Source organism: Lathyrus oleraceus, chromosome 2, assembly GCF_024323335.1.
Source record: "Lathyrus oleraceus cultivar Zhongwan6 chromosome 2, CAAS_Psat_ZW6_1.0, whole genome shotgun sequence".
NCBI lineage: Eukaryota > Viridiplantae > Streptophyta > Magnoliopsida > Fabales > Fabaceae > Lathyrus > Lathyrus oleraceus.
Genome location: NC_066580.1, coordinates 110,816,996 through 110,832,812, shown reverse-complemented (window position 1 = coordinate 110,832,812; position 15,817 = coordinate 110,816,996). Strand labels below are relative to the sequence as shown.

Sequence of the window (15,817 nt, the reverse complement as noted above, 5' to 3'; positions counted from 1 at the left end):
AAATCTTTATTTTCAAATTCTCCACCATGATCACTTCTGACTCTAATAATTTTAGAGTCAAATTCTTTTTGCACTTTAGAACAGAAACTGGTGAATACAGAGTGAGACTCACTCTTGTGCTTTAGGAATTTTACCCATGTCCAGCGGCTGTAATCATCAACGATTACAAGTCCATACTTCTTTCCATTGACTGATGCTGTTTTCACAGGACCAAATAAGTCAATGTGAAGAAGCTCCAGAGGCTTGGAGGTAGAAACAACATTTTTCTTTTTAAAAGATGTTTTTGAAAACTTTCCTTTCTGACAAGCTTCACACAGAGCATCTGAAGAAAACTTCAGTTTAGGTAAGCCTCTGACTAACTCAAGTTTAGTTAGCTGAGAAAGTTTCCTCATGCTAATGTGGCCTAAGCGTCTATGCCATACCCATTGCTCTTCGTGAACTGACATTAAACATTTAACATTTTGATCTTTTAAATCAGAAAGATTTATTTTATAAATGTTGTTTTTCCTCTTGCCTGTGAAAAGGACAGAGCCATCGTTCTGATTAATGGCTTTACACGTTTTTTGATTAAAGATTACATCATAACCGTTATCACTTAATTGACTTATGGATAACAAGTTATGCATTAAACCTTCTACATAAAGAACATCAGATATAGAGGGAAGAGTACCATTACCAATAGTTCCGGAGCCTCTGATCCTTCCTTTCTGATCTCCTCCGAAGCCTACAAAGCCAGCGTCTTTAAGTTCCAGGCTTTGGAACATAGACTTTCTTCCCGTCATATGTCGCGAGCATCCAGAGTCCAGGTACCATGACTGGTGTCTGAACTTTGCTGCATAGGATATCTGCAACATAGATAATCTTATCTTTCGGTACCCAGAATCTCTTGGGTCCTTTCAGATTAGTTTTCCCAGAGTTTCTTACAACTTTGGGTCTTCTAGCATTTTTAAATTTGTGTTCTTGTGTGTGTGTGTAGTGGTATGAGAAAGGCGATTTAATTTGGTTACTGGTAGAAGTTTTATCAGAATCAGAATCATACCCAATTCCCCTTTTATTATTCTGACCTACTCCATAAATCATGGATGCCATAATACTCCTATTTATCCCATTCTTCAGAAATTGTTGAAAGGCTTCTTCATACTTATAAATAATTTCATTTGAAGTTTGTGGTGCTTGAGACAACACTTCTTCTAATTTTAAGCTTTTTGTTTTAGCTCCATCTCTTTCTAACGTTAAAGATTTGATTGTATCTTCATGTGCTAGAATGGTTGTCTCAAGTTCACTACATTCTTCAGATTTTGCTTTAAGAAGACCTTTAATGCTTTTAACTTTTTGTTTTAATTTCTGAAGAGAGGTAAGAGTTTCTGATAAACATGATTCTAAGTCAGATCTAGAAAGTTCAGAAAATACCTCTTCAGATTCTTCATCTGAGCTGCTGGATGTGGTAGCCATAAATGCTACGTTGGCTTGTTCATCAGAGTCAGATTCTGATGATCCTGAATCACTATCGTCCCAGGTGGCCATTAATCCTTTCTTTGTTCTGAAGGCATTTTTCTTGAAGCTTTCCTTCTTAGAGTTATCTTTCTTCAGCTTGGGGCATTCATTTCTATAATGACCTGTTTCTTTACATTCAAAACAGGTAATATCTTTATTAGGTTTACCTTTTGAAGTTGACTCTGATCTATCCCCTCTGGGTCTTGATCTTCTGAAGTTGTTGTTGTTCCTTCTTTTCCAGAGTTGCTTAACTCTTCTGGTTAGTAAGGACAGTTCTTCTTCATCATCAGAGTCTTCAGGTTCAGAGTCGTCAGTATCTGCAGTTTCTGCCTGGAGAGCTTTGGTTCTGTCTGACTTCCGTCTTTCAGGTCTGGACTTCAGCGCCACTGACTTGTTCCTTTTCTGAGGCTCATCCTCCTCTAGTTCTATCTCATGGCTTCTGAGAGAACTAACAAGTTCTTCAAGGCTGATACTGTTCAGATCCTTTGATAACTTCAGAGCAGTAACCATAGGTCTCCATTTCTTTGGCAGACTTCTGACAATCTTCTTAACATGATCTGCAGTTGTGTATCCCTTGTCTAGCACTTTAAGACCTGCAATAAGAGTTTGGAATCTGGAAAACATAGCTTCTATAGCTTCGTCATCTTCCATCTTGAAGGCTTCATATTTCTGGATCAACGCCAGAGCCTTCGTCTCCTTGACTTGGGAGTTTCCTTCATGGGTCATCCTCAGAGAGTCAAGTATATCTTTAGCCGTCTCTCTGTTGGTGATCTTTTCGTATTCGTTGTATGATATAGCATTTAGAAGTATTGTTCTGGCCTTGTGATGATTTTTGAACTCACGTTTCTGATCTTCTGACATTTTGCTTCTGGGAACTTCAGCTCCATTTAAGGTTGGAGGTTTGTATCCATCTGTGACAATGTCCCAGAGGTCAGCATCATAACCCAGAAAGAAACTTTCGATTCTATCTTTCCAGTAATCAAACTTTTCTCCATCAAAAACAGGAGGCTTGGCATTGTAAGAATCTTTCTCATTTGAGTGGGCCATTTGTTTTTCTCGCACTGGATCTCTCTACACGGTTAAGTGTTTGATTTGAAAATCAATAACAGAGCCGGAGCTCTGATACCAATTGAAGGTGAGAAAAACAAGAAAGGGGGGTTTGAATTGTTTTAAAAATAAGCACTTTTGCAAAATGAAATGACACAATGATTTTATACTGGTTCGCTTATAACACAAAGCTACTCCAGTCCACCCGGCCAAGGTGATTTCGCCTTCAACAAGGACTTAATCCACTAATCTTGAAAGATTACAAACAACCCCTAAGAGAAAAGAAAATCTCTTAGTCCTCTCAAGTCTACAGACTACAAAGAGTCACTTGAGGAAATCAAATAAAAATAAGATACAAGATGTGTAATCTAGAGTGCTTCTAAGAAAGCAAATATTACAAACTTAAGAACAAATTTTCACTTGATAAGCAAAAGCTTAGTGAAAATCTTTGAAGAACAAAGATGTTTTTTCTTGAGCGTGATATGATTTCAGTATAGTTTTGGCTAGTGATTTCGTTGTATTTACTGAATGAGATTTCTTCTCTATTTATAGGAGTTGAAGTAGAGTTGAAGTAGCATTGAGTCTGTTGGATATTGAGATGTAATTACGCCATTCCATTAATAGCTTCTGCAGTGGACTTTTTCACTTGGAAGTGACTACTTACCACAATTAGTATCTTTTCTCTTGGAAGAGGAGATTAACGTCTCTTTCTAATTGAGGAAAACCATTTGCAGAACTTTAACTTGGCTTAAACGTTACTTCATCATGATTAACAATTCTGATTAGAGTCTTTGTGTATCTGGAGAATTCTTGCTTCTGATGTCGCTGATAACTTCCAGAGTTTACAGAAGACATTTGTTCAGAATCAGAGCTTCTAGACTTTACTTCATGTTCAGATGCTTCTGATACTTTGTAGTTTTGTCCAGAGTCAGAGCTTCTTGAAACGAGATTCCTCTTTAGATGCTTCTGATACTTGAGATTTTGCATCTGATCTTGTTTTGCATCTGATGACATCATCAGATTTATTTCTTCTTTCTTTAGAACCCTGCACACTTAGAAACTTTTCGTTAGGGTACCACTTTTGGTTTCATCCTTTGTTATCATCAAAATCATGGAATCTATTGTAGAACTATTTTTGTTCTTACAACCTCTAGCTGGTCGAATACTACTTCTTGGTTGAAAACAGTTGTTCATATAATTTCTGATTTTGGTAATTCTTAATGGGCGTCGAAAATATGAGCCAACAAGTTGCCCCCCAAAAAATGTTATTTTCGACACGCGTGAGAAAAAGACATTTTTTTGAGACCCTACTTCGACGCCTTGATAACTCTGACATTGTGCCAAGTGTCTCTATGTTAGTAGAACTTTTCAGTTTCTTCAACTTGTCTGGTGACGTCAGAGTCATCATTGTCTTTTTCCTACCCACGTCTTTTCAGCCCACAACCGAATCTTTTTTACTCATCATGTTTCCTAGCTTCTAGAAAATCATGGGCTACAACATTAATTGTCATTTCCATCACACTGCCCAAGGGAGACACGTATCCCACTAACTAGTCCACCATTAATACTGATTTGAAATGCTCTCCCTTCCAAGCATGCCTATAAAACTCATTTACTTACTCATTTCACTTCTTTTTTTTCTTACGCTTTCTGAATCTCCAAGCATTCTAGCTCTCCTTTCTTCAAATATTCTTTAACTAAACCCGAATTTCCTTTAAACCGTAACAATGGCAACCTCCAGCAAAGCTCTTAAGGGAACGGGGGTTTCCGTCAAAAGCACCACCAACAGGACCAAAGCTCCAAAAAAGATCTCTGAACTTCATCCATTCGCTACGATGTCTTCTTCACTCGCGGTTGGCAACCGACAATACATACCAGAGCCTCAGACAGAAGAACAACGCAGAATTTACGCTTCTCAGGTAATGATTCCTATTTCTGTTTCTAAAAAAACTTATGCACTATATGATCCCTTGGCTGATTTAGATGTTGATGTTAGTAAGCTGAGAGAATTTTTTTCCTTCTTACCACAAATGTAAACCCATAGGGCAGGCTAGAAACCCTAGAACTGAAACTACCTCAATTGAAAACCCTCAGGCTGGGGATACTATAGATCTGAGGTTTATGAATAATGGTTTTAGAGCCTTTCGTGCTACTCCAACTTTTAAAGATCCTACTGATTACCTAAACTGGTTAACCAAAGTAGAGAAACAAAAAGCCCAGGCTTGGAAAGACATAGGAATATCTGACCTGATTATGCTGTCGAAACTAAATTTAGATTATAGCACTCCCATGTTGATTTCCTCGTTGTACTTCTGGGATAGACATATTATACCTTTCACCTTCCTTGCGGTATGGTCGCACCAACCCTCATCGACATGGCCTCCATCACATGGCTGAAGCCCATTGGACATACTTATGATCCTGACATCGATTATATGGATAATTTTGCCTTTTCAACCACTAGAGCAGCGTACTCAACACACGTTGCACATTACCATGATAAAGATACTGACGATGTCTCCGACGTGGAACACATAGCTTTTTTGGCTTTATGGTTGTCACATTCCGTCTTTTGTTCGAAATTCCTACCAGTTGCCAAAAAATATCTTACTCTGGCCAACAAACTACACGCGGGGCACGATATCTGCCTAAGTTAGATGATCCTGGAAAGCCTTTATGAATCCTTGAGCGATGGAGTGGCTCAACTGAAGAATTTGGGGGATAAAGGGAACCTTATTTTGTCTTGGGCTTTTTGGTTACTACAACTTTGGCTCAATGCCACTTTCGAGGTTAGCCTGCCGAAGAAAGGCCTCGTCGACGAGGATGCTGAGGGAATCTGGAACAGAAGGGTCGAAGGCCTAAGGTTAGCTCAGCTAACCCCCAGGGACGAAGGACAAGATCTCCAACCTACTTTCATGAGTTATATCATGACGTTTGCTAAGTGTCATATCTTCACTTCGAGCATGGCCCCATTCGCCTTTAGGAAAATTGGCCCCAAGTGGTTTACTAGGACCTTCCTCTCTCCATCTAAGAAACAGGAGACAGAATCCTTGCTGATTTGGGAAGCCTTTTTGACTCCCAGGATTCTAACCCTTTGATTCAACCCTTCGAAGGTTCAGGTTACTTTGATAACCTACCAACCCAACCTTGTTGCTCTACAATTTGGGTTAGTTCAGGTCGTCCCAAAGTGCTTGTATGACAAGAAAAAGTAGTTTCCTTCTCCATAATGCAGTCCATACCGAACCCACTGCTCTCAAACAAATAGCCAGATATACTGGCAGAACCCAGCTTACTCCATTCAACTTCGATCCCGACTTCCTCTGCAGTCGAGAGTTTGGGAAGTGGTGGGCTAAGTACTACATTGAAGAATTATGTGATGTCACCTCCGTTATTCAACTATTTGACAAAGCTTTTCTTCTTGTGCAAGAAAAGACCAGGAAAGGTACTTATACACTTATAAGAGAAATTCAAGCTTTTCAAAGCTATTTTGAAACTGCCTATCGGCCTGATGATCTTAGTCGAACCATCCGCGAAGCAGCTGTTACACTTAAAGAGAAATTTTCAAATAAAATGGAAAGCTTAAAGATTCCCTCATACGTTCCTCATGAGAAATGCTATGAAATGGCTCTTGAACTGTTTCCCCCAAAGTTTCCTCCACTGCCTAATGTTGACTTCGGAGTGGCCTTTGCCCCTTCATTTCCATATTGGTTTATTTGTGGAGATTCTATTAAAATACTTCAACAACAATCTCAGAAAAAAGCTCAGCGGGTGGTTGCGACTAAGCATACTTTAGGCAGTTTCAAAGGGCATCTTCATAAAGGGATCGAAGATGTCTGAATCGAATCGGACATATATGAAGGTGTGACACAGGAGGCTTCCCTCGAAGTACATTCCCTTTGAAAGCCATTTGCTCGTAGCTAACACTAATTGTTTTATGTTGTTCTTGTTTAGTTATCAAGATTGCACCTAAGAAATCCACCAGCAAAAGACCAATCGAGTTGAAGACCGAAGGAGGCAGCAAGCCTGTAAAGGTACCCCTTTTTCCTTGTTTCTTTTATCTTTGTTGTGTATTGATGATACTAATATTCCATTCTTGATTCAGGATGCTCGAAAACCTCTAGTGAGTTCCTTAAAATTCCAAAAGCCTATTGACATCCCCATCATTGTAGAATCTGACGAAGATGATTTGTCACCGGTTCTCGACCTAGGAAGAGGAAGTCACAGCCAAAGTCCATTGATACTTCATACCAACCTCCGGTCAAACTTCCAAGGAAAAGGCCTGTTGCACTTATTATCCAAGAGCCTACTCCTAAGGAGATTGCGAAGGTAGCGGCGGCCCAAAGTGAGAGTGATAACTCCATCCCTGGGGTCGAAGGTGATAAGGTATAACACATTTCTCCTTACCTCACTTAACTTGTTTACCTCTTTTAGCCATTTATAATTTTTGATCGTATTGACTTTAGGGTGGTGTAAGCACTTTCGTTCGAACCAATAAGGCAACCTCATTCATGCCTGTCTCTGCGCCCGATGTTTTAAATAGTGCTGGCGAACCTACTTATCGACCATCTTCTAAAAAGGGGTCTATAAGTGAGATTAACCAACCTTCATCTGGTAACCTTGACGCTTCACCACCAAAGACTGCTACTTAACATTCTCAAACCAGGGACTCTGGTCACGAAACCGATACGAGCGAAGAAGATGGGGCTAGAGGTAATCCAGACCCCATGGTTGAGGATGAGTTAGTTGAAGATGAGGAAACACCTGGGGATGATTCCATACAGCTGAAGGAGCGAATGATCCCTAGGGAGAAGGTTGGGGTGTCGAAGATATGGTTATGGAGGATGTGAATGAAGGTCACCCCATCACCAACCCTGATGATGTCGAAGGCTTTAAAGGAGGAGAGGCTAATGCGGGCGAAGAGCAAACTCAAACTCAAACTCCTATTACTCCTATTATGGCTGACGTTCCAACGGCCAAAGTTTCGTCGAGTAGTATCGGAGGCCTTTCTGCAGAAAAATTGGCTACCCTGAAACAAAACCAGCCCCTTGAGTATTTGAAAGCAATGCTAAACTACATGGAAAGTTCTTCTGACAAAAGTCTTAGCACTTCAGTGTCTGAAGATCAACCTTCGAGCACTCCTGCAGGCGAGGTTCTTTCTAAGATCAAAGATAAAGTTTTCAAAGGTGACTTGTTTCTGTTGCTGTTGGCGGATCCTTCTGCCCCTTTGACTCTAAAGGCTCTTCTCAGCCAATTCGACCTACTAGAAGCTTCTCCTGAAGTGGAAAATGTTATTTTGGAGATAGGAACTATTATCGACCAAGCTGTTGCAGATCATAAGTTGCTACCTCAGGTCATAGGGGAAATAGAGAAGAAGTCTGGTTCTGAGGCAACTGCCACTGAATCTACCAATAGGATGATGGGATTGGAACAGACCAAACATAATAACAAGGAAAAAGTTGAAGCTCACAACCGTGACATTGCTTCCTGGAGGAAATAAATAGAAGAACTCCAGGCGAAGATCTCTGATGTCGAAAAAAGAAAAAATCCACTCTTGGAGTTTGACGAAGCTTTAATGGCTCAAGAGCTATCATTTGGCATGGAATTTTTCGAAAAGGCTCGGCAACTTGAGTCTGACATTAAACTCCTGAGATTGAAGCGATCTTTATGCGAAAAACTGCTAGAGCTCCTTAAGGCCAAATATCTTCAGATCAAAGCCAACCTCCCTTTTTAGTGCTTCTTTACCTATTAGGCAATGTAGTGAAATTTTCTTTGTAACGAATATTGGTCCTTTGGGCCCGTGACTTTAATATAACCATTTTTGCATTCTTACCATATTGGATTTGTTTTATTTATATGACTATTTGTCTCTTATTTTTACTTCTTGGATTATCGGTTTATATTTTTTCAAATATTTCCCGTTTACTCTTAGAATCCTTTTATCTTCACTAAGCTCTTCGATTTCATAGGCACCATTAGAGAATATCTGTAAAATCTGGAAAGGGCCTTCCCACTTTGGGGACCACTTCCCCAAGGCTCTATCTTTTCGATCCATTGGAAGGATCACTTTCCAGACCAAGTCTTCGGGTTCAAAACTTTTGACTTTAACTTTCTTATTATAAGAGATTTCTATTCTCTTCTTTTGTCACTTTAACAATTCTAAGGCATTTAACCTTTCCTCATCTAAGTCAACCAATTCATCCAACATCATGTTCCAGTATGACTCTTTTGGAATTTCATGGTGCCTTTGAATCCTTATGGATTGTAGGTGAATTTCTACTGGTATAACAACATCATGGCCAAAAGTTAGACGAAAGGGGGTCGACTTAGTAGCCTCTTTAGGGGAGGTACGACATGCCCATAAAATCTGGTCCAGAGTTTTGTGCCAATTCCTAGGCTTCTTCCCTACATTCTTTTTAATCAAACCAATGATCACTTTATTGGAAGCTTCGACTTGTCCATTGGCCTGAGCATAATAGGGCGTTGACGTTAACAATTTGAAGCCCATTTCTTTGGAAAATTCTTGCATTTTCCTACCAGTAAATGCCGACCCTTGATCCGTTGTAACCGTCTCTAGGATTCCAAATCTATAAATAATATGCTTTTGGATAAATTTGATCACATCCTCTTGGTTCACATTTGGTAAGGGTATATCTTCAATCCACTTTCTAAAATAATCAACTCCCACCAATATACATCTTTGACTTTTAGATGATGGAGGTCGAACTTCCTCAATCAAATATAAAGCCCAACCCCTAAATGGCCAAGGCTTGATGATGGAATGTAATTCACTTGCAGGGAAGTGCTGTATGCCTGCATGTACCTGACATTCTTGGCAATCCGTTGCGAATTCAATACAGTCTTTCAACATGGTAGGCCAATACATCCCTTGGCGAAATATGAGACATTTCATCTTATGACCGACTTGGTGTGCCCCACACGTTCCACTATGCACAGTCGAAAGGGAAAAGTACGCCTCTGACTCACTGAAGCACTTAAGAAAAATTCCCTCAGGAGATTTCTTAAACAACTCTATACCCAAAAGAACATAACTCAATGCTCGATACCTGGTTTTTTGATCAGTAGACACTATTGGATTCTGCAGATACACCATTATTGGCTTCCTCCAGTCTTCATCCGTCAAATTGTCTATCGTCAATATTTCGAAATTTTCTTCCCCAGCATATCCTAGCTTCATCTTTTCTAAATCTAGGGGCATTAATTTGGTTGCCACGACCTTTCCCCTAACTTCAATGACTTTGTGCAACTTTTCCTTTGAAATTTTGTACCCGGATGCAATCTGAGCTAAATCGTTAGCCACTTGGTTTTCTAGTCGAGGTATGTGTCGAATATAAACCGTTTCGAACCTTTTTAACACTCGACTATAGATTATGAAATACATGATCAAATTCTCCTTGACATATCTATATTTATTTGTGATTTGTTTTATGACGAACTCTGAGTCTCCCATTATCTCAACTCGAGTAGCCCCCAATTCCAACAACATTTCAAGTCCTGCTATGAGGGCTTCGTATTCAGCCTTATTGTTTGAGCAAGTACCTTATACTTTATACTGGAATTTTGTTGGAATTTTATTAAGAGAAATAATTACGACCCCGACGCCCGTGTCATCTATATGACTAGACCCATTGAAGTACAACTTCCACGGTCCCAATTCGACATAGTTCAATACATTTGCGTCAATGGAGTGATCGACTATGAAGTCTGCCACCAGTTTCCCTTTAACAACTCTTAATGGCATGTATGTTAAATAAAATTCAGTTAATGCTAATGCCCGTTTCCCAATTCAACTATGCAAAATTGGTTTGGATAACATATGTTTAATAACTTCACAATGAGATGAATCATAAACGTTAATAGGCTTGATATAATGTTTCAATTTTGTACACGAGAAATATAATGTTTCAATTTTCGATCATGCTATACCTAGTTTCTGCATCATTTAAAACTCTACTGAGGTAGTAAATGGCTCTTTCGACACCGTTATCATCCTCTTGAGCTAACATGCTCCCTAAGGTTTTGTCAGATGCAGATATATACAATCTCATACTTTTATTTCTGCAATGTGGTGTTAAGATTGATGGATGACTCAAGTATGCTTTAATCTTATTGAATGCTTCTTGTTGAGCCTGCCCCATTCGAACACTTCCTTGTTGAGTCGAAGCAAATGCGAGAATGCTTGCGTCTTTCCACTAAGGTTTGAGATGAATCTCCTTAGGAAATTGATCTTGCCCAACAGCGACTGCAAACCTTTCTTCTTCGATGGCGCTTTCGCTTCCATGATGGCCTTGGTCTTATTCTGGTTTATTTCGATCCCCATTTTGTGGACCATAAAACCTAGGAAATCCCCAACCTGCACACAAAAAGCACATTTTAAAGGATTCATTTTGAGACCATATTTTCTCATTCTCTCGAAAGATATCCGAAGATGGTCTATGTGACGCTTCCCTGAAACAGACTTAACAACAATATCGTCTATATAGATTTGCATAAAAGTTTCTATGAAATCATGGAAGATCGAATTCATCGCTCTTTGGTAGGTCTCCCCGACATTTTTCAAATTAAAAGGCATCACTACCCATTCGTAGGTGCCTAAGGCTCCGGGGCAACGAAGTGCTATTTTCGGAACATCCTCTTCACCAATAAATATTTGATTATACCCAGAATACCCGTCAAGCATGCTTAAATATTCATAGCCTGCAGAAGAATCGACTAACATTTTCGCCACTAGCATCGAATATTCATCTTTTGGGGTTACAGTATTTAAATCTCTAAAATCTATGCAAACCCTTAAAGTACCATTCTTCTTTACAATTGGCACAATGTTAGCTAACCATTCAACATATCTGGTCGTGCCAATGAAATTACAACGGAGAAGCCTTTTAACTAGCTCCTTGATCTTCGACAGTATTTCTAGAGCAAATTGTCTTGGGTTATGCTCCACAGGCTTATTTCCAGGCTTAATCGGCAGTTTCAATTTGACCATCTCTCTACTTAAACCAGGCATTTCATCATAGTTCCAAGCGAAACAGTCTTTAAACTCTCTCAGCAATTGGACCACTTCGACCTTGAGTTGAGGATGAATTTTGGCGCTGATGTAAGTTGGCCTTTTTATTGCCCCCTCTCCCAAGTCTACTTCTTCAAGGGGATCCTGAGCCAACATCTTAATGTTTGTTACTAGCGGATCCTTCTCGAAACACAAAGGCTCATTGTCATAAATCGCATCGAGCCTCTGGTCTTGCTCTTCATTTTGATCTTTATCAGGTGGCATTGGGTCAAAGTCCTTCCCGGGACCTATTGATTGAGAAATTTCACTGGCTTCGACAGCCATATTTTTTACTTCAGCCTCTAAGGCCAATTGTTGTTTGTTTTCGGCTACGTAAGCCAAAATCCTCTTTAGCGCTGTAAACTCAATCATCATTACTGAATTCACTTCCCCATCCTGTAGGGTCGATTCTAAATACTCCCAAATATCCGAAGTTGTCTTCACCTACCATCTCTCCATCCCATCGAAAACCATAGCGAGGGTGTAGTGACAAGGAACAATAGGCGTTGTCGTCAGGGGTAAACGTAAACTCAGCCGAATCACAAGGGGTTATAGTAGCTAAATCCTTGTCAAACTGGCGCATGTCAACATCATTGATGGGGGTTTTAAAGTACCCCTGATCCGCCTCTATGTTTTCGAAGATGCCATCTGGGCGCCAAATTATTATCCTCTGGTGCATTGAAGATGGGACAACTCCGACCCCATGGATCCATTCTCTCCCAAGAAACAGATTGTAGTTAGCCTTTGTTTCCGCAATCATAAACATTGTGGACCTAGTGACTGTCCCCACAGTTAATTCGACTTGGATAGCGCCCTTGGTGGAACCTACTTTACCTTCATAGTTAGTTAACACCATATTATGAGGTTTGGCATCAGTATCATATTTTCCAATTTTCCTCAGCATGCGGTGAGGCATCAAGTTCACAGTCGTTCCACAATCCACCAATATTTTATTAACGGGGACGTCTTCGACTTTTCCAGTGATGGAGAGGAGTTTCAAGTGGCTCTTCATGGCTTCGCTAGGCCTTTCAAAAAAGGCATTTTGCTCTTCAACACAGTCGTTGTTCATTACATAGTAACACACTGGCTTGTGAGCGACCATCTCCCTTTCTGTGATACTGTCATTGTCTTCGACTTCAGGAATCCTATCGAATTCCCTGGGCATTACGGATACCACCCCGACTAAGATGTCTAAGGAAGCTTCCGAACCAGAATCGAAGTTTTCAGTCAACAATTCATCTTCGGCGGCCACTTGATTGTATTTTTCACTAGCCGTCTTACTTGAGATATTGGGATGTCTTTTGGTGAAGTTTGGGTTCTCCCTTTTCTTCACAATCACATTGGTACTCGACTCAGCTTGATCCCTCTCACCGACTTCTCTTTAGGCCTTTCTTCTTCTTTGTTCTCTTCTCCACTAAGATCTCGTCATAGGGTTTTTTCACTTATAGTTCTCGGACACATGTGAGGTCCTTTTGTCGGTCCGAAATTCCTTGTAGTAAGCCAGCGACGAACCCCTTTCAACCTCGAAGTTCTGCCACTTTCCATGACCGCATTTCCTGTCATCAGTTTGCTTGACCCACTTTCCATTTGACCCCTCGATACTAGGATTAAAGGACATGGGTTTGAAATTTCGCCTTGCTTGCTTGGTTTCACTCAGCTTCACCATGGGGCGTCTTGGATCAGGATATCTCCTGGGATCGAAAGCCCTTCCTGGCTTACCCACTTGATGATTTTGGACGGCTTTATGACCATCTTGGTGATTTACTCTCCTAATCCCTTCAAGATTCCGAGTTGCCTTTTTGTCGAAGACCACACTACACCTAGGGCATAACATAACTTCCGACTTCTTTTTCTGACACCTTCGGAGGAAGTCCTACAGTGTTTCTTCCTCTTGAGGGAAGTCTACCTTGTTATACTCCTCTTGTCGACATTCATCATCGACCTCCATAGAGGTTTCTTAAGATAACTCCACCATATTGACCTCCATGTGGATATCCTCAATAATATTCAACCTTTCAAATGGTTTTTGAAGGCCCTCATTGGCCTTGTCCATCTGAACGAAATTATCAGCAGTTTCTTTAGTAATCATCATTAACTTTAAACTCTCAGCGTCCTTAGCATCAGGGGCTTCAACATTTTTCTTGTTGACATCTCCTGCAGCCTTTTGAGCGAAATCATCAAAAGACGCTTGCTCGAAGTACTCATGAACCCTAGCCATAATAGGTCCATTGACGAAGTCTTCAGTGACTTCAGCCATGTTGAAATCATCAGCGACATCAATAAGGTTCACTTCCTCTGGCTCAGTATAATGGGCCTTAGCTACCTGTAGAGGATCGGAGTCGATCTTCATCTGGCTTCGTGTTTTGTCTCCGAACTTGAGTCTTCCTTCCTGGATGGCATTCTGCACAAGATCCCTGAAAAGAAAACATTGAGACGTTTTATGACCCAAAAAACCATGGTATTTGCAAAACCCTCTTTTATTTCTTTGCTCTGAAGGGGGTACTTTAGCACCCGGAGGTATTATCATCTGACCATCTTTGACTAGTAAGTCAAAAATTTCGTCACATTTTGTAACGTCGAACATATATGTTTTCTTAGGAAATTTGTCACTCTTTTCAGGTTCGACAGGATTTTTCCCGTTCGAAGGGGCTAAAACTTTGCACGCATATGGTGGCTCTTGTGTCAATTCAACAAGGTCGATCTCATTGTCGTTGAAGTCTGAAATTTCATGACATGAACCTTCGTCATCATTCCTGAAATTGACATAGTCTACCCTTTTACCTTTATTCGCCCTAGCCTTTTCTTCCTTTAAACGTTCTAACTATCGAACTCTGCCAGCCAATTGGGCCATATCCCTTAGGTACTGAGTATCTAATTTCTTTCTAATCAAATAGTCAAGGCCCCCAACGGCCATTTCAACCAATTCATGCTTTGGTATTTGCGTAAAACACCTAACTTTGAGTAGTCGAAATCTATTCAGATAGTCATCAATTGGCTCAGTGAACGTTCGTTTGACACTAGCCAACTCCTTCAAACTTATCTTCGTTTGCCCCATGTAAAACTGCTCATGGAACATTCTTTCCAGTTGGTTCCAAGTGTGGATCGAATTTTGGGGCAAGGTTGTGAACCATGTGAAAGCATTATTTGTGAGAGAACTTGGAAAAAAATTCATCCTAAGGCTCTCGTTATTTGACATATCTCTAGCATCGATTAAATATCTCGCCACGTGCTCAACAGTACACTCAGTAGTGTCCCCAGCAGACTTGGTGAATTTGGGGATTTTGGTCCTGAGGGGTGCTTCTGCTTGTAAGATATACTCTGCTAAAGGCGACGTATAATTTGGCCTTCTGAGACCAAAATTTACCCCGTTTGGAACCATGATTCTTTCGACTATAGCTCCTAGGTTATTATCTGCTGCCACATCGTCATGTCGAACCTGACGTATGATATCATCAGCATTTTGGTTTCTATTCACCATTAACATCCTTGGTTCCCTGGGTACTTGTGGTTTGATCCTAGGGGGTACTGCTACTCCCCCTTGGTTTTGTGGGATATGGTTAATGACGAGGTCTTCCTCAAACGTGGCCTCTTGATTCTCTCTTATCCAATCCCTATGAGGAGGATGTTGGTGTTGAGGTATACCAAGAACACAGACATTCGAGCCACTTGTGTTGTCATTTGTTGATTCGACTGAGTCGTATTCTGAATCAGAGGATTCAGCACAGTGGTCAAAGTATGAGTCAACATTTGAACCATTTCATGATTGCTTTCGTCCATTTATTGCCTCCATGTTTCCGCAAAGTTATTAATAAGAGTAGGTAGTTGTGTCGGGTGTCTCAAACCTAAAGATTGGTTGGTTCAACCCATGTTAATCCCAGTCCCTTGCACTGGAGAATTTATGTTGACCACCGGTTCCGAAAAAGTAGAACCAGCATTCTGTAAATTGGTCATCACTGGAGTTGGCATTCCATACGGTTGCTCTCAACTACCAAATGGTATTAAGAAACCAGGGGGTACCAATGACCTATTTGGAATATCTCTAATTGGTGAGGGAGTATGAGGAGGCCCCCTAGGCCAATTATAAGTTAAAATTGGTTCATTATGGGAGATCGAATGCGGAGGCATCGAACTCACCATAGACGGAACTACTTCAGACACATGCGTTGTGGCCGTGTTTTCCCCTATCGAGGAAGAAGGGGGCGTTATGTTACT

The 15,817-nt window shown here is 40.5% G+C and overlaps 1 protein-coding gene across 1 annotated transcript; it reads right to left on the bottom strand.

The window, feature by feature from the left end:
• Window positions 1-13,562: 13,562 nt before the first annotated feature.
• LOC127122129 (uncharacterized) lies at window positions 13,563-15,083 on the bottom strand. Its single transcript, XM_051052519.1, has 2 exons — window positions 14,470-15,083; window positions 13,563-14,358 (listed from the first exon to the last, which is right to left on the bottom strand). Exons 1-2 carry the CDS (start codon window positions 15,081-15,083, stop codon window positions 13,563-13,565), a joined length of 1,410 nt encoding a protein of 469 aa, XP_050908476.1.
• Window positions 15,084-15,817: the final 734 nt, after the last annotated feature.

What these genes read in the sequence shown, in the direction of transcription:
- LOC127122129 (XM_051052519.1), bottom strand. Translation starts at nt 15,083, where the DNA reads ATGGTGAATAGAAACCAAAATGCTGATGATATCATACGTCAGGTTCGA. An exon ending in AGAAAGAAATTAGATACTCA is followed by an intron (nt 14,359 to 14,469) that starts GTACCTAAGGGA and finishes TGTCAATTTCAG; the next exon opens with GAATGATGACGAAGGTTCAT.